Raw genomic sequence first — 19972 nt, forward strand, 5'->3', positions numbered from 1 at the left:
TAACAACAATAATACCACCACAGCACACACATGTACTGCAGAACAACAACCACAATAACAATATAAACATAAGGTGTGTGCACACATGCCTTGCAGAACCAGCAGCAGTTTTGCCATTCATAAATGAAATCAACATCCCTACCAGTGCTGGGGGATGCTCAGCAGTGCTTTTTTCTTCAGCTGTTTGGAGCTCAGCAACTCCTAAACCATAACAACCACTGCTGAGCTGAACACATGTTGTAGTGAAATCTACCTTTAGAAATATACATTATTTGGGTCCAGGAAAGATTGGATTGTAGTTTTCTCAAACAAGAAACAGAAAAGTCAGTCTCCTCTCGACTGCTCCCCAAGTTAAAACAGGGTTTTCTAGGATGAAAGGACAATGCACTCACCCCTGCCCAGTGTCTCTGTCCTAGTCCTTTTTTCTCCGAGGAGGAAAGCAGCTCTGAAGACACTTCTTCCCCTTGCACACATGGTCTTGAGCCAGTTCAGGAGAGGGGCAGGGGAACTGGGCTGCAGGGGAACTGCTGGGCTGAATTCCTGACTTCACAGTATTAACTGGCCAGAGAATCCTATTACATGATAGGTAGCAAGCCAGGGACTAATTTATGGAAATTTTGACCTTCAGTCCCCTTTGACATTTTCAGATCAGCCATAGCCTGTGTGAGACATGAGAGCCCTTACAGTAAGGGGCTCTAAATCCGCCTGTGCAGCTGCTGGAGCTGACGGGCGGGTCAGAGGTAAGAATTCACTGAGGTTCGTGTGTGGGCTGCTCGGTGCCTGTTTGACATTTACAAATCAGTGACATTCCTCTGCACAGCTCAATGCATACAAATCGCTTCAGTCACTCTGTGGAGGGCCCCTCATTTCACTCAAAGGTGGATTTGGGCATCCATAGCCTTCCCTTTCAACTTCAGTAAGAAGACATAATGAGATTTGCTCCCTCAGGAGGATGCAGTGGGGGCACTTTTAAGTTCAACCCAACCACCAAGGACTTTGCACCATCTTCGTGGTTTGGGTGTGAAGCCTTTATCACTAGGTACAGTATCAGACCCCTCACATTTTCATTCATTGCCACAAGCATTGTGTTTGTCCATTTTGTAGTACAGACAGTCTCATTTCACTCAGTGCTGGGCCAATAACTCGGACCAAGAGAAGGCCAGCTGGATTTCAACAGCTTCCCATGGAAACCTATTTGCCATGAATAAAGCTCCACTGAGCTGAGCCATATGAGTGGGCTTGCCCCAGATTTCTCACAGTCTAGACTCTATGTAGAGAGAAAACATGATGAGAAAAACACAGTGTAACATTAGCCTCAACCAGTTATTGTGCAACAAATGACCATATTGGCTTCAGCCAGACTGACCTGTTTAACCACTGCTTCTTCTCTGAACCCTGAGGGTTAATTTGGACACATCATTCCCCTCCATGCTGGCAGTACCTCTGGCACATGATGCTCCTCCTGGCTAGAGGCTGTGCTGTGATTTGGGATGCTCTTCCATGGTGTTTACATTGGCCTTGCCGCACAATGGCTGGGACTGGGAGGCCGATTCCTTGGTTGTGGAAGCTGTGGAGTCAAAGAAACAGGCATGAGGGAGCAGGAGGTGTGAGGGCTGCCATGAGGGAATATGGTGGGTTTGTGCACCTTGGTAGCCAAGACCGCCACGGTGACCTGCTGTCTTGGTGAAGCTGCCCTTTGCCACCTCAGAGTGAAGAGGGACGATGGTTCTCAAGAGCTAAGTCTCTTCCCTCATGCCCACGAGCCACGACAGTGAGGGGAAAGGCTACTCTGGGTGTGTGGGGGTGAAAAAAGGATGGTGAAAATGAGAACTGAGGGGGAAATCGGCTCTGAGTGCGGGAAAACTTGGGACAGCACTGAGGGAATGAGTGGAGGTAAGCTGTGCCCCTGTGACGGCGTGATGTATGTGGCGAGGCCCCTTTCCCAGCCTTGGAGAGTGCAGAGATCGAAGAGGGACAAAAAGGAGGGGAAAATGGAACATAACTGAGGGAAAACTGAGGAATGAGCAGAGGGCAGCCACAGCTCACGGGGAGGTGTTCTGGGGACACCCCGCTCGCGCCGGCCGTGCGCGGGGGCGGCCCCGTCCCCTCAGGAGGGAGAGGGCAGGCGGGCGGCGCCGAACGCGCTCCGAGCCTGGGAAGCGCCCGAGAACGCGCGGCCGGGACAGAGCTGGGGGGCCGGGGGAAGGGGAGGGCGCTCCCCGGCTCCCTCCCACCCTCTCCGGATAAATGAGCCGCCGGGAGGCGGCGGGCGGCGCAGGCTGTGGGCGAGCGCGGCGCATCCCCGTCCCGTCCCCGTCCCGTCCCCGCCGCGCCCAGCGCTCCCTGCCGGCGGGGCCGGCCCGGGCGCTGCCGCGCGTACCCCGCGGGGCTGGGCGGGGGGACCGGGCGCCGCTTCCCTCCCCTGGGAACGCCTGAGGGCGGGGGCGGCCGGGCGGGCAGGGCCGGCGGAGGGGAGGCGGCCGGGACACCCCGGTCTGGCTGATGCTGGCAGCAGCGCCGGGCTCCGGCAGGCTGGTAGCGGCGGTCAGGACTCAGGAGGGGCCCCCCGGGCTCCCTTCCCCTTCCCTCCCTCCGCGGCGGGCGGCGCTGGAGGATTTTCTCCCGCCGCGGCCCCCTCGCTGTCCCCCAGACATGGTAGGTCACCTCCAGCTGCAAGGGATGGACGAGAGCCTGAAGGAGAAGAGCCGGGAAGGCTTGCTGGACAGTCCGGACTCGGGGCTGCCCCCCAGCCCCAGCCCCCCCTTCTACTCCCTGTCGCCCGGTGAGGGCCGGGCAGGGGGCAGCGGCGGTGCGGAGCCCCCGGGCCACCGGCGAGAGGCCAAGGACGGCAAAGTGGTAAGAGCCAAACCCGGGCACCGGGCTCTGTCCCCTCCGGGGGGGAAAGGCTGGCCGAGCTCCGGAGCGGGGCAGGCAGGAGGGCGCCTCTGGCCACTGCTCACCCTGGTCTGAGTGCCCCTCGCCGGCCGAGGGCACTCCGGGCTGCCCGTGGCGGCTGCGGTCCCGCGGTGGCAGCGCCGCTGCTGTGCCAGGCTGGGTTTTTGGATACACTCGCAGAGTGTTGGCAGTTTGGCTGGGTGAACTCTAATAACGGTGTGGGAGTGAAAACCAAAGTCTGAACCAAGCTCCCCTACCCACCTTCGGAAGAGAAAAGCGTAACTGTTTCTCAGTGACACTGCTCTGCCTGGTAGGTGCAGGTTGGAGCTGCATCCATCCGGACCGAGGCAGGGGCGTCTGGCTTCCAGTCATCATTACGCCCTGGCATCCCACATCTGCTTTGTGAGGAGCGTGGAGCCGCGTTTGCTGGAGCAAAGAAAGACAAAAGTGCCCTTTAGCTGGGGCAGGGTAGGGATGTGTGTCCGGGGAGTAGCTGCGGGACAGGGTCCGGGAAGGGCTGTGTGCTGCTGCCCTTTGCTGGAGCGGGGCTTTGTGGCATGAGCCCGCATGAAAGGTTTGTCCGCTGGCAGCCGAGCGGAGCCGGGGTAGCGGTTTGTAAGCTCAGACAGCTGGCAGAGCACTGCAGGTCTCGGTCAGCCTGATGCAGTGCCAGTGAAGCACTTGAATGTGGAGTAGGATCGGGGTAGATTTATTATGACTATTATTTTGCTTTATTTATTTCTATCCCTGAGCTATAAAACCCATTTTTAAAACACAGCGTTCAGAGCATAAGCAATGGTGGTGGGGGTTTTTAAAGGATGATGAAAGTTCTTCCCCAGGGCTCTTTAAATTTTTTTTTAAACATGTATAAAAGATGTTTGTAGGTGTATTCAGCGTGGTTAATTGGCTTTAAACAGCAGCACAAATCTTTCCATGAGAAAAATTTATCTCCTTCTGCTCTAGTGACAATTCAGACTTCTTTCCCATAGAGACATTTTGCAATGACTCCTCACACCCTTGTGCACTTTCTCAAGTTCTAAGGCCTTTTGAGAATATTACTGAAAACTGCCTTTTTCTCCTGAACATGCCAAAACCTTCCCCATGAACAATGACTCCTCACAGTGGAGAGGGTGTGAAGGCTTATTATGAAAGTCAAATCTCAAACCAGCTAACACGGCAGTTCCTAATATGGAGCCTTACCTGCAAGATGCCTGGGCGTGTGTGCCATCTCGATGGGAGTGTTTATGTACAAAGTTACCCACACGGCTCTGATTTGGCAAGATCAGGCTGTTCCCGTGTGTCTGTAAAATAAAATTGGGCAGGAAGGTGAGTGAAGGCTGCTGGAGCGAAAAACAGCAGGGGTGGAGGTGTCTGCAAAACTCTGTAATGGGGATATGACAGTCTCCATTCCAGTCATATGACAGTTGGCCATCGCACCATCCAAGAAAGTCCTTAGACATCAAAGAAGAAAGAACATGAAAAAATTTATTTCAGTTCATGGGCTGTTAGTCTTGAGAGTTTTAGTGCTTGACTCCTACAGGGAGAAAAGTTATTCCTGTGATCTGAATAAGGTAAAGTTAAGTTTTTCAATTGTTTTCATCATTAGTGAACATTTTAGACACTTCAAAAAAGCTCACACTGTTTCTACATTCTGTATCACATTGCAAGGGCTCCTGCTTAGAGTATGGGTTCTACACATTGGGAATGTATGGAATTCCATGCTCTTAGCAGGTACAGAAGGTTGCAGGGATCCAAATGCTGAAACCAGTCAGAATGTATTATTCGGAGCGATGCTGGGCTCTGTTCTTTAACTCTGCTTGGTTCACTGCAAAATAATGAAGTAAATAGGAATTTTCACTCCATTGGACTACAGAGAGTTTAACTTCCTTTCATTTCCACTGTGCAAATACTGTACTTGCAGCTGATATTAATGCAGGAAAAATATGAAGAGTATTGCTTGCTTCATACTTTGAAATTGCAGTGTCTAATTAGCTTTAATTTTGCCATTTTACAAGGGCTTGCTGATCTGTGAGCAGTTATGCAACCCATGAATGTGCTTCTGTTTAAGTCTATTCCTCTGCTGTTCATCAGAGCATGCAGAATTGGCAAATCAATAATTGCAGCTATTTGCACACCAAGAAATGCTGTTTTTAATCGCCTGTTATATTAGTGTTTGTTTTGCTTATAAACGTGACAGAGCCAGGAACAAAACCTGCACTCTTTGTGTTGGAATACTATAAAACCATACATAACTCAGTCACCAACAGCCAAGGTTCTAGTATGTACAATTACAATAAATTGCTGTCAGGTGAAGGAAACAACATTCCAGGTCTGTGTGAAGTATTTCATACTATTATTTGTTGCAGAACTATCAAACCACTGGTCTGAATCCAGTTGCATTCTTCTGCAGTCAGCTATTTTGCTCCAACTTTGCAAATATGTTACACAATTTTTCTCCTTTAGGATGGCACTTCTCATGCAGAGTAAAAGGAGATTGCATGCCTTATCGAAGATTTTCTTGTGTGCAAAATCTGTGTTCTCACTGCTCTGTGTTATTAACTGTGACTCTGAAAAAGTAAACTCTCTGCTCTTTAATAAGCACAACTTTGTTTCAAAGACAATGCACCATTTATTCACATTTAACCAGCCAATTTGGGAACAGCTTTGGGATCCAAGAAAATATGAAAGGCAATTTAGGGCCAGAGTCATAAATACCACAAGTTCAACACCATTTAGGGGCTTTTTTCCCCCCTTTTACTTGTAGTGCAGGATAAATTGGCTTTTATTTCTTCAAATAAAATCCATGTAGGGAATTTGTCAAGTGTTTTGTGCTTAAGTGCAAATATCCTAAGGAAAATAGAAAGTGACTTTTACCTAGTTCTGCCTTTTAAATCTGAGACATTATTAAAATTGATTCTTATGACTTGGGTTACTGAATTCTCTACACTGTGTCTTTAAAGCTGGGTCAAAACGAACAGAAATACAACAAAATAAAGCCTAATAATATGCACAAAGAAGCAGTTGCTGAAAGCATGGGGAATGAAATGACATCAAAGTACCCATATCTGCTTAGAGTTTTCCCTGTTGTTCTTGCCCTGGGACACTGGTTGAGGCTAGAAGAACTGCTTTTGGACTGTGCTGAAATAAGTGCTTTGCATCCATCACACAACTCTTAATGGATATCAGGGGACATCAAGATCACATTCATCTCCAGAAGTATCCATTGTGTGTTCTTGAAGCAGATTTTATGTTCCTTCCCAACAGTGAAAGGAACTTTTGCCACTGCAGTGAGTTCTTTTACTTTGCAAGATTTAAGCATTTGTGCACTCAACCTGCCTCAGAGAGCACTGACTTCTGTGGGACTAATTCCCAGTGAAACAGCTGTAGGGATGTAGGGAAATTCTACTTACATTCAGCAGCAGGAATGATTCAGAATCACTCTTGGGTGATGGGAGAAGATTCCAGCTTCATCTCAAGTATGGAGAAGGAGACCTTGCCCCTTGGCACAGCCTTCACAGACAAGAACGGGGTCCCAACAACGTGGTCCCTCAGTAATTGTGCCAACCCTGCTGGATTAACAGCTCATATTAAAAAAACCCAAGAAAACATCTCTTCCTGACATGCAGCATTTTGAAGACCCATTGGGTCACAGAGCCAGCATCTTGTCCTGCACTGAAGGTGCTTCAGGAATGGGGCATTGTCTTGTAGGGACTCGGTGGGGAAGATGGCCATCAAAGGTTTTTCATATGTAATTTCCATACCTGTCAACACCTACTCTGAAAGCACACGTGAGAGGGAGGCCCAGCATCCCAACCTGAGCCAGGCTGCAGCCTGCACATGAGGCAGGGGACGGGACTCCCAAGGCTCTGTGGGTCCCAGCAGCTCTGGGGAAGCCCCAGGCTGGTGCAGGGAGCAAGGCACCCATCTGGCACCACAGCAGGGTTTGCCTCAGGGCTTGTTGGCAGCCTGGCATCCTGACCCACTTCTGAGCCGCTCCCACAGCACTGGATCCTGCAGGAATTCCCCCAGCTTCAGTTCCACACCTGTGTCCTCTCCTGGCAAAGGCTAATCCCACCTGGCTGTTCCCTGTCCCTCAGCCCCACCCGGTTCTGGATATGCACCCGCTCCTCTTCCTCCTTGATGAAGGAGAGGGCATGGCTCTGGGCCTCACTTCATTGGCCTCACCTGATCTGACAGATTTCCCTTCTGGGCAGATCAGGGAAACAGGCAGCAGGATCTCATCATCTGCTCTGGAAAGTGTGGCTCTGATGAAAGACATTGAGGGTAATGTCTTCTAGCTGCTGAATTTCCATTGTGTCCCTACATAACCCTGTGGACTATAAGCAAAGTAGCACACATTTCCCACTTGAAATAAAGGAGGGAGATAAGCAGGAAGGATGTAATTCTTTGAAATAATAAACCCCTGCTTTCTACCTGAGGTTTGCATTTTCTGTTATCACCTCCCAATATAATCTCATCCGGCTCTGGTATAAATTACTCGTGATGTGCAATACGTGCAGATATTGGGAAAATAAATGGTCTGTTAAACAAATATTGCTTATCTTCTAGAGCGGAGAATGTAGATGTGTGTCAAATAACTCAGCCAGATCTTTCATTATAGCTGTAAATAACAGCTGAGTAAAGTGACATTTTCATGGACCTGACATGTTACCATAGTGGGAAAATGTGGTGAGAGATTTGCTTATGCCCTAGCTTAGTTAGGAGCTGGGAATTTGGGAAGCTGTATCCTGTTTGTAGCCCTGACACTTGGAAAGCTGTTTCCCCTTACAGTCTCTAGAGATCTAATGCCACATCTTAGTGCCTTCCATATAATGACCATAGCAAAAGGAGTCGGTCAGTTCTGGTTCTCTGTGCTCTCTGGGGAAAGGTTTTAGGGGTTTATTTATTTCAAGTCACGTTAATTTCCTTTCCTTTTTCTTGCTTTGCTGCCTGGAATTTGGCAGCTAAAGAACAGTCAATGCTGTTGATGAGCTGTAGATTGAATTCCATTTAGCAACCAATTTTATCTGTGTTTATCTATCTGCTACTTGCAAAAAGCAGAGTTTAGCTGCCCAGGCCGTTACATGCCTGAAAGGCATCAGAGTTAAGGCAGAGGGAAAAATGCAGCCAAACAAGAAAGCTCTTCAGCTTTTTAATACTACTGTAACTCTTTGCTGGTTGACACAAATTATGTACTGGAGAAGAAATAAAAATAATGGCTCATTTACTGCCTAATATGCACCTTGGATCAAGCTGTAAATGTGGCAGTCACTTTTTTGATATCTCTGGTATCTTTCATTATGTCTTCTCAACCTTCCTTGCCTACCAGACTCCTTCTGTCCTTCAAGATGCCAGGGTTGTGCGAAGCGGCATCTGGTAAGTGCCAGCACAGCTCCAGTTACTGGGGACAGATAAATTAGGTCCCCACTGCAGTGTTCCAGCACAGCAACCCTTGGATAGACTGACCTTGACTATGGATCACTCGTGGACAGCCTGAAGTGATGTGGACTTCTCTCCACCATCAGTGACCCTCAGGAGTATGCAGCCAGCTCTGCTCCCTCTATCCATGGTGGAGGATAATACAGAAACTTGCCTTACTTGTGGAGTATCTGGAGATCACCAAGTGATCCCTAGAAACGAGCCAGGGATCCTGATTTTCTCAAAGGGGCTCAGCAGTCCAGTGCTCCTCCTCTTTCAACCATTCCTGTGCAGAAGGAAAAAGAATTGAGTCAGTATTTTTTTGACAGGCAGAACATTTTTGGTTTTTTTCCTTAAAGCAGATTGGAAGGAGTCGGTGTCAAACTCTTGCCAAAAAGGCAGCTTTTGACATGTGCCAAGCATATAACATTTCAGCCCCAAAGACAAATCTTTTGGAAAGCTCATATCCCCTGTTCCTTGCTTCCCAGCTCCAGGTGACTTGCAGGAGCCGACATTTCAGAACATCACTGGAGGGAAAACAAAATGTCACCTGAGGTGCCTTTCAGTGGCTGCTTGTGAAACCTGTGGTTGCTGTTTAGTGACCCCTTCACACTGTGCAAGCAAATCAGTTGCTGTTTGGTGAACAGCCTGCAGGACCTTAGAGATCTCTATTTTTAGGCCATGATTTGTAAGTTATTTACATCTTCCATGTGTAGACTTTCAGGTTACTTCAAGGTTTCTGACCTGCAGCAGCTCATGGAAGAGAGGTCTGAGTCTGTAATGGTCTTGACAGGCAGTAGAAATCCTGGCTTTGGCCTGCCAATGTTCACAGTTGTTCCAGCTTTCTAAACTAAGCCAAACCTGCAGGTCTGAAGTTGGTGCTTATCCTCAGCATATGAAATGCGTTTTGCCACCCTTCCCTGCCCAGAGCAAGGTTATCTGTAACCCCCAATGGAAATAATCTCATCACACCCCATCCTGTACTAACCTGGAGAACACTTAATCCTGCTCTCACCAAGTTCAGCAGCAAATTTTTGACTCTGATTGATACCAGCCGTGCATGCCAGCACCTCCATTTCTCCGTGCACACTGGTGGTGTTTCTGCAGCGTGTTCTTGTTCCTGTTCCCTGCTGTGGGACTTGTGCTCTCCACAGATGGTGATTGCCACCGTGCCCACGCTCTGACCGAGCAGCACCCCCGGCGCTCGGCGGGCTGGGAAGGCTTTTCCCAAGCACACACTGGGGGCCAGATGCCCCAGCAATGTTCCTGCTAAGCCACAGGAAAGACTTCGTAACATCTCCCGCATCCTGGGGATGTTTGGAGCACACTTGGTGTCAGCATTTGTTAGCAAGAAGTGTGAAGGCTTGTTTGCCCGAAGCACTTCTTTGAAAACTGCTTCTTTAAAGGAGGGACACGTATCCCCAGCCTTGCTTCCTTCACCAGTTCAAGCAATCTGCAGGTGAACCCCCAAAGGGCAGCCTGCCTGCTGTTCACAAAGCTCATGAGCATGTGCAAATGGTGTTTGACTCCTGCACCCAAAGGACCATCTTCTTATGTACAAAATGTCTTTAGAAAGAGCTCTGGCCTTGTGCATACTGTTACAAGCTGGACATCTGCACCCTTGTGAACTGAGGCTTGTCTGATGTAAACAACTCACATTTCAGAAGCAAAGAGCTTTATTTATGACCAGAAAGCTGCCCTTGCCCTCCCCTGTCAAGAGTGTTGAAAGCAATTTGGGAATGAACTTTGCCTTTTGGCCAGTGTTTGCTAGGGAGGGTGAACGTATATTTTTTTTTTTATTTTTTCCCCCCATAACTGTGCAGACACTTCTGTTTTAACAATGGAACAGTATTCAATCAAAAAGAGGGGTTGGCCATTTTACTTAATAGTACAACTTTACACAGTTGTAAAGCGCAGTGATATTTCAGTATGAAAAGAAGAAACAGCTTTGTGGCTTTGGGACACAGAATTAAATAGCTTGGCAAATTCAGATGGAGCAGTGACATTTTTTGCCTTAGCCTGAGGCAGAAGGCCCAAACCAGTAGAAGAAAGCAGACCTCAGCTAGCCATCTACAGACCCTGCAGAGAGGCTGCCAGCCATCTCCTTTAAAGAGATCCTGTGTCCCTGTGCGTCATAAATATCTGCTGACAGAAAAGTAGTGGCAGAGTCTGAAACCTGCAGTGACATTTTTCCAGGAGGGCAGGATTAGGCTGAATTAGCTGCTGGGTTTGGTCCAGGCACCAGACACAGGATCCCCATATGTAGGAACTGGTGTTTAAGAGCTCTCCAGTATAGAGAAATGGGATTAATCATTTCTGTGGTGGGCACAGTAGCCTAGGCTGGTCTGTGACAATTTGTCAGAGTAAGTAAGTTCACAGTACAGTTAGTCTTAAAAATCCAATTTTTGGTGTCATGAATTGGAGCTGCTCCATTCATTACAAAGTCCTGGCTTGCAACTGGCTTCCTGCATTGCAGAGGCCACAAGGTGCCCCAGTGTCTCACCCCACCCTCAGTTTTATGGTTAACAAGAATGTCCTTTGCAGCACAAGAACCGTTTTTGGCATGGAGACTTTGGGAACAGCAAGTCTATTGCTTCCTCTGCTGGATTGTTGCAAGGGATACATGATTTTATGTACATATTTGTATGTATATCTATAAAAATACATACACATGTCTCACTTCAGTAGACCTACATCCTTCAAGTCAGCAGCCTTAGGCCCTATTGCTCTGTTTGGTCAGACATGGAACACTTCTCCATGCTGACACATTTTGAGTGTTTCTAAGACTTGTTAATTCCTACCTGTAAGGGCAATATCAGGGCTAAAGAAAACTCAAAAACAATTGCAATTCCTCTGAGAAACAAGAAAGGAAGAAGGAAAGGCAAGGTTAAATTTCAACAAACAGATACTGCAGCATGAAGTGACAGAGATGTGGGCAGAGTCACGTACCTGGGAGGTGTGCTGGGGCAGAGGGAGGTGTTGGTAGGTGAGGACAGTCCAGGTGTTGTGTTAGGCTGCTCAGCTGCCAGCCACAGCACGTTATGAACTGTGCCAACCCCATCTGTTGTGTTCCAACACTTGCTGTGCTCTCCTTCCCTGCAGATGCCGTATCTGCTCCTGAACCCGTCCATGCCAGAGATAAGGCCTCGAATGTGCCCAGTGTTTTTTGGAGAAAGCATTGAGGTCAATCCTGAGCCTGTGCAGGAAATCAGGTACAGATGGGATTGGGTGGGTAGATGGGGATTTCTGTCTTTTTTCTGGTGCTTCTGCCAAAGATTAAAATGTGTTTGCAAATGAGAGTCATGGTTATTTTGATGGAAAGGGAAGGACAGGTGGGAGGGTAATTCCTGAATTAAAGCCACTGACAGCAGCACAGGCAGAGGGGAACAGGCAAAAACTGGAGGGGGGTTTTAATAGAAGGCAGCCTTCCTTCCAAGGCCAGCTAAAATCCAAGGCTATGAGAGAAAACCATTACCATCTGTGGGCTTGATGGCGTCCACTAAGTAATCTGATGGTCTTCATACTGTTCCCAGATGATTTGAGTCTTCAGAAGAAGCAACACCCTTCTAATTGGCACCTTTTTTTGTTCGCTCTTGCCACAGAGAAACCAGTATTAGACAGCCCACAGAGACTGAATGAGCTCCTCTGTGTGAGGAGATGGTCCCTCAAGCCAGTGATGGAGATGTTCTGCCCTCCCGTGGGGCTGGTGCTGTGCCCGATGGATAAATGTTGGTCTTTGCTCTTTCTTTGCTCTTTTGCTGATGTGGAATGTATCCTGCAAACAGCATGGAGCACTCACACACAGCCTGGGGCAGGGACAGTGGGAGAACTGTAAACCCCCTCAACCTATGCAAAAGTCTCTCTGGAAATGTACCCCAGTAAATCTCTGCTGGCTGAGGAACTGCCAGCGGGCATGTTTTTATGGTGATTACATCGGAGTCTTGTTTTATGTGTGCTGAATGACTTGCTTACACCCTAGCTGTGCAAAATACATTACAGCAGCTCAGATTACACGCGGTGCACAATCAGTCAGTCCCCCTCTGGGTGGAGGTAATGACAAGCACACACCCAGCTTTTAATCTTTTTTACGTGGAGCTACACATTCCTTGGCTGCTGATTGCTGGAGGAGCATTTGGGGAGCAGGGAAAGCCAATGGAAGTCCTGCTGTACCCAATGCCTAGGGATTCCAGAAGAAGCCCTTTTCCTGGCCTGGTGTCTGCACATCCTTTCTAGGTGGCTGCAGAAAAAAGGCAGGGCTGTGACATCCTACTTTTTGTGGTTCTTCATCTGTTGACAGTTCAGGTGGCCAATCCCTTTGAGACCAGTGGCATGAGTGTTGGGCAGCCATAGCCCACAATATTCCTTTGGTTTACCTGCTCTTTCAGCATTGCTTGGATTTTTTTGTAGGTTCCAACAAGCAACCTCATCCCTCATCTCCCAGCACTCAGATTTTACCTGGTTTGGGCATTTTTGTGCAATGATGAAAGACAAGACAAACAGCCTTGACAGCTCAGCAGGTCCATTACAGGGCATTAGTCTGCCTCCAGTGTAGCTCTCAGTGCTGAGCTGAGGCCCCAGTGGGACCCATGGAGAAAACCAGAGGAGGAAGAGCGTTGCTTGGAACCTCTGCAACAAAGTGTTTTCTGCCCTGGTATGACCACATTGCAGAAATGCTGAGATGGATTCACAGCAAGGTGGGGTTCCAGCAAGATTCCCCAGCAGGACAGAGTCCTCTTGGCTTTGGGTTGTAGAGTTGTCATCTGCCCCAGTGTCTGTGCAGTAAGAGGTGGTAAATGCTGCCAGCTTCGAAGGGTTAGAGAAGATTCTTGCCTGTCTTGCCTGCTTTGCTGCCTGGGCTGTGCTCCTGATACCTTGCTGTCCTCTGTAGGTGCAATTCCGAGGTGAAGTACGACTCGGAGAAGCACTATCGGGATGACATCTTCTACGGCCCCATCCCCACGGTCACCACCTACAGCGAGACCATCATCGCCGCTCCCAACTGCACCTGGCGGAACTACAAGTCCCAGCTGATCTTCGAGCCCCGCCAGAAGCCGGTGAGGTTTCAGAGCACGACCATCATTTTCCCTAAGCGTGCCAAGAACATTTACCGGACCACCCTCAACTACAGCTTGGGCTGTGCCAAGCGCTGGTTTGCTTCCAGCGTGCAGCTGGAACTCTGTGAGGAAACCAACCCGTGCGTCATGTACGGCGAGACCCTCTGATCCGCCCCGCCGCTGGCAACCGCGCGACCCCCGGGAGGCCGCGGCCTTCGCGGGGCTCTGCCTGGGCCTTGCTCGGTGGTGACTCAATATTCATGGCTGGAGAACAGCGAGGCTGAACTGGCTGGGAGGAGGCTTGCAGGGCACAGGATGGTTTTGATCAGTGAGAGGCTGGCTTGTATTTTGCGACGTTCCTGACATTCACGATCTGGATTTTATTTTTGGTTTTTTTTTTTTTCTCTCCGAGCATATCTATTTTTGGCTTGTGTTTAGATGAAATCAAGATGACAAAGGACCCTCTTACCATTGCAGAATGATGCCTTATGAGCTCTGTAGGTCTTGTGTCTAGCACATAGGTGAGAGTCGTTGTAAGCTTCAGAGCTATTTTGGTCTCTGCAAAGGGAAGACCGACTGCAGAGTCAGCATCTGGTTGGCCCAGCACACACCAGGCCAGATCTCTTTCAGAGCTGAAATGCAGAGGAGGTGGTTATTTGTACCAGTACATCACAGCTTGCTCCAACAGCTCATCTGAGCGAGAGCTACCCTATTACAGCACTGCAGTCGCCCCACTTCGTGAGAGGAGTGGAGACTGTCACCCCCAAGAAAAAGAGGATTTAAACAGGTCCCCCAGCTCTTGCTGGCAGCTGGATGTTTGTATACCATAGCAAAGCACAGCGCAACCAGGAGATAGGAGAAAGGCCAGCTGTGATGCACAGACACATCTTCTGTAAGCCCAGCCGGGAGTAAGTGGGGAGACTGAGGAAAATGAACAGCTGAAGGGCTAATTTCTAAAAGTGACTGAGAATTTAGTGCCCTTCTACCAAAAGTATTGTCAGACCAAGTGTGCCATGCTGTTCACTGCCTCCAACACCTAATTAAAGAGATCTGTATGCACTTGCAGCCTTTCTGAGTTTCAGGGTGTGGCTGTATTGAAGAGAGGAGTGTAGAACAGGAAGATGCTCCCTGGCTTATTTGAAGCCAGGGCAGGGTTAACTCACCCTCTCAATAGTTTCCATATTTGTGGCATGGGCAGCTTTTCTGCCTGTAGAGGAGCAGCCAAACTTTCTCAGTGTAGAGCTTGAAGGATTGAAAAGCCCAAACCCATCTGGGTTTCCTTGATCAGCCAGGCTGTAGCACTAGAAACAGCTGAACTGTCTCTGCAAAAGGACCAAGAAACAGTGAGCAGGAGTCAGTGAAGCCATCCTAAGGTAAAATATTCCCCACTTATGAATCCCATCTCTGGTATATCTTCACTTTGGTCTCTTGCTGAAAATCTGCAAGAGCCTGGATTCCCACAAACATACAACGTTTGAAAATAGCACAGAATTGTCTCCAAAAATCTTACCATGCATGCTGCTCAGACTTAGAAATAACCATAGAGCTCTGGAAATTAATTTCCAGCTTTCTCTCTTCTAAACTTTCCATTTTGTTCCTGACTTGCTGTGTGTCCCATGGAGTTATTTCAGAACACAGCTGAGCAGCCAAGTCAGAAATCCTATTAACAATGTCAACAAGACGTAGCTGATTGCCCAGAACAGTTGACGCACAAACCCACTGAGATTAAAAAAAAAAAAAGTCTGAGAAACTTGAAAAAATAATAAAATTAGCAACTTATAAAGATTCTTTTTCCATCAGTTTCAAAAAGCAGTTGGTAAGTGTGACCAGAACTGCGACCTTTATGAAACAGAGTTCTCTTGTTTAAAATGTAGCACAGTTTTTCCACCAGAGGTAAATATAAAGTCTTTAAATACAAACTTCAATCCTGACAGCTGAAGCATCATTGGTGCTGAAAGATGTGTGTTGTGGCAGTGCTGAACTCTCCCTGTCTGTTGGGATTTAGGACTTGGTAGGAAGAACCCCTCAAAGGATTTCCAAGGCTTCCACCTACTGTTGAATTCTTTACAGCAACACAAACAAGGACTATATTTGTTAGTGGTCAGAGTCTGCTGTCACTGTCTGTCAGCATCAAAGGCTGGAAAAGCAGCATCTGCCTCCAAAGGGATTACTGTGCCTGAAGCAACCCTTCTCCCCAGGGCTCCAGCAAACAGGAGAGCTGGCTTAGGGAGCAGGGAGTTGGTGCCTGGATGAACGTGGTCCCAGTGCAGTGAGGTTAGTGGTGCACTTACTTGCTGGTTCATCTTCAGCTCTGTCCTGTTGGCCACGTGCTGCTGAGCAAGCCCTGGGAGCAAGGGAAATACCCCTCTGCCCTGCTGGGGACACCGTGGGGGCTCTGGAGGGCTCAGTGCCTGCAGCCCTGAGAGCCAAGGGGCAGGGTCCCAGGCTGACAGCAGGGAAATCCAGGTCCAAAAGCAAGGCCAGAACTCACACCCAGGGGATCCCTGCACAGTGACAGAGTGGACTGATGGAGACAGGCTGACCTCAGAGCAGAGGGGATGCCAGACTCTCTCTATTCTGACCACACATTAGGCTTTGCTCCTTTTAACAGCTGGATGATTCCCCTGCTTCAAGCACAAACCTGCTGTTCTCGATCATGCTGGTCTTTGAGCAGGACAGGTTTCCCCCAGAAATTCCTTTCATCATGACTGGCTGCAAGTTTCTTCCCACTCTGCCCACTGTTAGTTCTGTTTCCTAAATATCAGCTGCAACAGTAAAAGAGAATTCAAGTCAAGCCAAAAAAAACCTAGTGTGCAACTAGAAATCCAGCAGAGAGACTGAATCTCAACTTGGACTTTAACCACACAGGAGAGGGGCTGCTGAGGCAAAGTCTCACAGGTGGATGTGACCCCTGGGAGGGTGCAGTGGAGGGCTGCATCCTTGGCACTGGAGGGTCCCACACACCCAGCCCAGGCCTCTTTGAAGCTTCATGCTTTGTTTTCTCTGCAAATACACTAGAAGTAACCTAACATGCTCCTGCTCTTTTGAGTTTAAACAGCTTTTCTGGTTTTGCCATGTTAGGAAAAAAAAAAACCAGAAAGCAACTTGGGTTTCTAGGCTGCTGAGCACATTTTGAGCTATGTAGCCACAGTGGCTATGGTGGGACCATCACCCTGGACCACATCCAAACTGGGACACTGCCAAGTGCCTGAGATCTGGAGAAATTTTTGAAAAATCCCTTCTTATATGGTATCTGCCATGAGCCCATCACAAGCTGCTTTTCTTCTCAGCAAAAGCTGGTGTTGGAAAGGGACTTTGTTTTTCCTGAGATCAAGGAAACCATAGAGGGTCAAGTCTTCACCCTTGCCTGGGCACACATCCCAACCTGCCTGCCCACTCTGTCCCTGCTGCTCCCATCCCTGTGGCTGGCTTAGGCAGTGGTAGAAAAGCCAAAGTTCATCTTACTCATGACTGGGAAAAGTGATGACATTTCTTTTGTTTTGCTTAAACACCAGAAACTGAATTGTGTTTTTGTGTTGCCAATGAAGAATCACTCTGGGCAGCCAAGAAGTGCCTTGTGCCATACCTCTAGTGTGCTTGTACATCTGAAAGGAACAATTAGTCCCACTAGGGAGGTGCTTTTCTTTTAAATGGAGTGTTGTTAATCTCAGCCAACAAATCTTTGTTCCTGTATATTTTCTCAAAGATACAAATTATAAATTTAGACCATGGAAAGGCAAGTTTCTTTGAACAGCTGGGACTCCCCAGAAATCCTGATTTCCCCCTGATGTGCACATTGCCCACAGCTCTGCAAGTCTGATGGGTAAAGTCTGACGCTGCCTCTATCTTTTCTGATGGGATTGTTTTTTTCAATATGGAAAATCCCTGTCTCAAAGGTGGTGGGTCTCTCTCCCCTTCATCCCTGTGATTCTTTCGCCCTGGAATACAACAGTGTGCTCATGTCTGGCCTGCCTGCATTGCTGTCATTGCATTTGGGGCCAAAAAGATGAAATATAACAAAATATTGAACTTTTAGAAGCTGTGGATTATGTTGCACAAACCGCAGAGAACAACTTTGACCAAAAGTTTACTGCTTATCCTTATTTTTTGCCTTTTTCTTTTTTTTTTTTCCTTCCTAAGCCAGCTCTACTTTCCTCAATGTGAAATACAGACAGATTTGCACCCTAGGTGCACGCTTTCTGCAACTGTTGAAATGGTGTTTGGGTGTTGATAGCAGTGTTTGAGTGAGCTGCTGGTCAGAGAAGTGAATGCTATTTACTATTTATGTTGAGTGTGTCTTAAAAAAATGGGAAAGGTCACCAGAGGGCTAATGAGCAAAAAAGACTTTGTAGAGCAAACTGAAGACTAAAGACTGTGTGAGTCTGACGTAGAGGTGAATGGTTCTGTGTGTGAACAACTGTGACCTAGGATATTTAGCCACTGTGGTTTTAACCTGCCTCTTTTCCTGCAGGAAAAAGCATCTTTGCCTTTTTTAGAGCTGAAACAAAATCAGATCCATCTTCTGTCACAGTCATTCAGTCCTGCTGAAGTCTGTGTGCATCAGCATTCCCCAGGCTCACGAGTACTTTGTGTGTATCAATCAAACAGGCACAGAGCTGTGCCTCTGTGGAGATGGAGGAATGCTTTATAGGGGATGATGGATCTTCTTGTGGGATATTCAGATTTTTATTGCCAGATAAAGTCTGCTCTCTGAGGATCACCTGATCACTCACAAATTGATCTGTTCCGAACATCTTCCCCAAAGCTCTGTAACTAGTGGATTTTATAAGTCTTGGGAGGCACTAATTTTTTTTCAGATACTGTAATGGCCGTCAGAATGAGCTAAGTATCCTATTTTGTGAATTGTGACCTGAGGATGGGATTGAAAGGTGTCTGAAGGTTAGAGAAGGAAGAAGAGAACTTATAAGTGGTGGAAATGCATAAGGATGTGTCATATTTTTATTTTTGTAAGTCTGATTCTCTAAGTGCTTGTAAAGTACTTTACTGTTGTATATGTGGTGATGCAGTAGCTCACAATATCCTTTTATTTTTGTATATTTCTTCCTCCACCATAATCCCTTTCTGTTCAACTCATAGAGAGTAATTTAAGAAGACAAAATTTATATATCATAATAAAATGCTCAAACCCTCATGCTGATGTATGCAGCGTTTCCTTCATCTTCCATATCCTTTTACTTGGTGCCTAATGCCCTTTTTCATCCAGAGGGAACGTTCCTGGTGTGTCCATCCCTATCTGTGGATTTCATGCAGCCCAGCTCCCATGGATGGGTGGCTGTGGCACAGTCAATGCTGTAATGTGCAAACCCCACTCTGTGTGCCCAGGGAAAGCTGAAAAGCTGAGGAGGAACTCTCAGAGGCAGTTTTACCTTTCAGGATTTCCCTGGTTGCCAGTTTGACCATTTCTTCAATCTAAATTTCCCACTTCAGCTTCATCTTGTTCTACAGAGCTCTGAAGCCTTGGTGTTGGATCTAGACAATTCCTCTCCCAGCTCTTCCGTGGCCTTCAAGGGCAGGAAGACCCCACATAATGTTTATTTCATATCCAGGTACCCACATTCTAGTGCACTACTGCAATCTCTCCTATGTCCTGGCTTCCCAAATCCCACTGGTGGATGAGCTGCACTGGGGCTGAAACCCTGCCTGGCCATGAAGTGCATTTTAAAGCCTTGCTGTAAATGCCTCAGGCTCACCAGCCAGCCCTTAGTAGAACACTCCTTTGTCTTCCAAGACCCAAGATGTCTGCAGGGAGAATCTGACACTAATCCTTATGGAAAAACCATTGGATTTATAGGGATGAAGTCAATAGGCTTGGATGAAGACGGCTGTAAAACTCTAAGGAATGGAAAGGAGAAGCAAAGCCATGTTATGCCAGAAGCTTAAGTGCATAAGACACTGCAGCATAAGTGCCTGTGTCCTCATCCCAAGCCTTTTGACAGAAATTACGGCTGAACTGCTCCTAGGATGAAGGATGGGAGACAAGCTCATGGCTAAGAACCTGAGGAAGCACAACGTGGAGAAGGCAGGGGTTGTGCAGGCCGGGTGAGTTCACTGGCTGACACCCAAATGCCAGATGAAGGACATGTGCATCCACTCCTGCTATTTAAATAAAACCATAAAATGTGAATGCTGTCCAATGAAGATTCCTGAGGTGGCAGCTAAATCCTCAGCAGCAAAAGCAGTATTAGATGCAGGATATGTGTTTTGGCAAGTGTGCTCAGATGAGCTAACCCCTAAGCTAGTGGCTTTTACTGTGCTAGTTGGATGCTGTAAATTTAAGCAGATGATGCTTGGTATTAGTTTTGCTCCTGGGATATTTCAGAGAGTAATTGCACATATCTCTGAGGGATTACAAGGTGCTGAAGTTATAATGGATGGACTTTGAATTTAAACTAGATGCCTTTAGGAACAGAAGGAAAGGTTTAGGCTGGTTTTACAGACGGCAAGAATGCTGAATATAAAATGCCAAAAGCCTCACCTAAAAGAATTTACTGATTATGGGCAGCTACAAATTAAATAATAATAAAACTCCACATGGCTGGGATCCCTATTCCACTCAACAAAGCAGAGCTGTAAGGAAACAATAG

The 19972-nt window shown here is 47.6% G+C and overlaps 1 protein-coding gene across 1 annotated transcript; it reads left to right on the top strand.

The window, feature by feature from the left end:
- Positions 1–2494: 2494 nt before the first annotated feature.
- Positions 2495–18519, top strand: RFLNA (refilin A). Its single transcript, XM_021532789.2, has 3 exons — positions 2495–2856; positions 11416–11525; positions 13202–18519. Exons 1-3 carry the CDS (start codon positions 2503–2505, stop codon positions 13533–13535), a joined length of 798 nt encoding a protein of 265 aa, XP_021388464.1. The 5' UTR covers positions 2495–2502; the 3' UTR covers positions 13536–18519.
- The last annotated feature ends 1453 nt before the right edge of the window (positions 18520–19972 follow it).

Source organism: Lonchura striata, chromosome 18 (genome assembly GCF_046129695.1).
Source record: "Lonchura striata isolate bLonStr1 chromosome 18, bLonStr1.mat, whole genome shotgun sequence".
Classification (NCBI taxonomy): domain Eukaryota; kingdom Metazoa; phylum Chordata; class Aves; order Passeriformes; family Estrildidae; genus Lonchura; species Lonchura striata.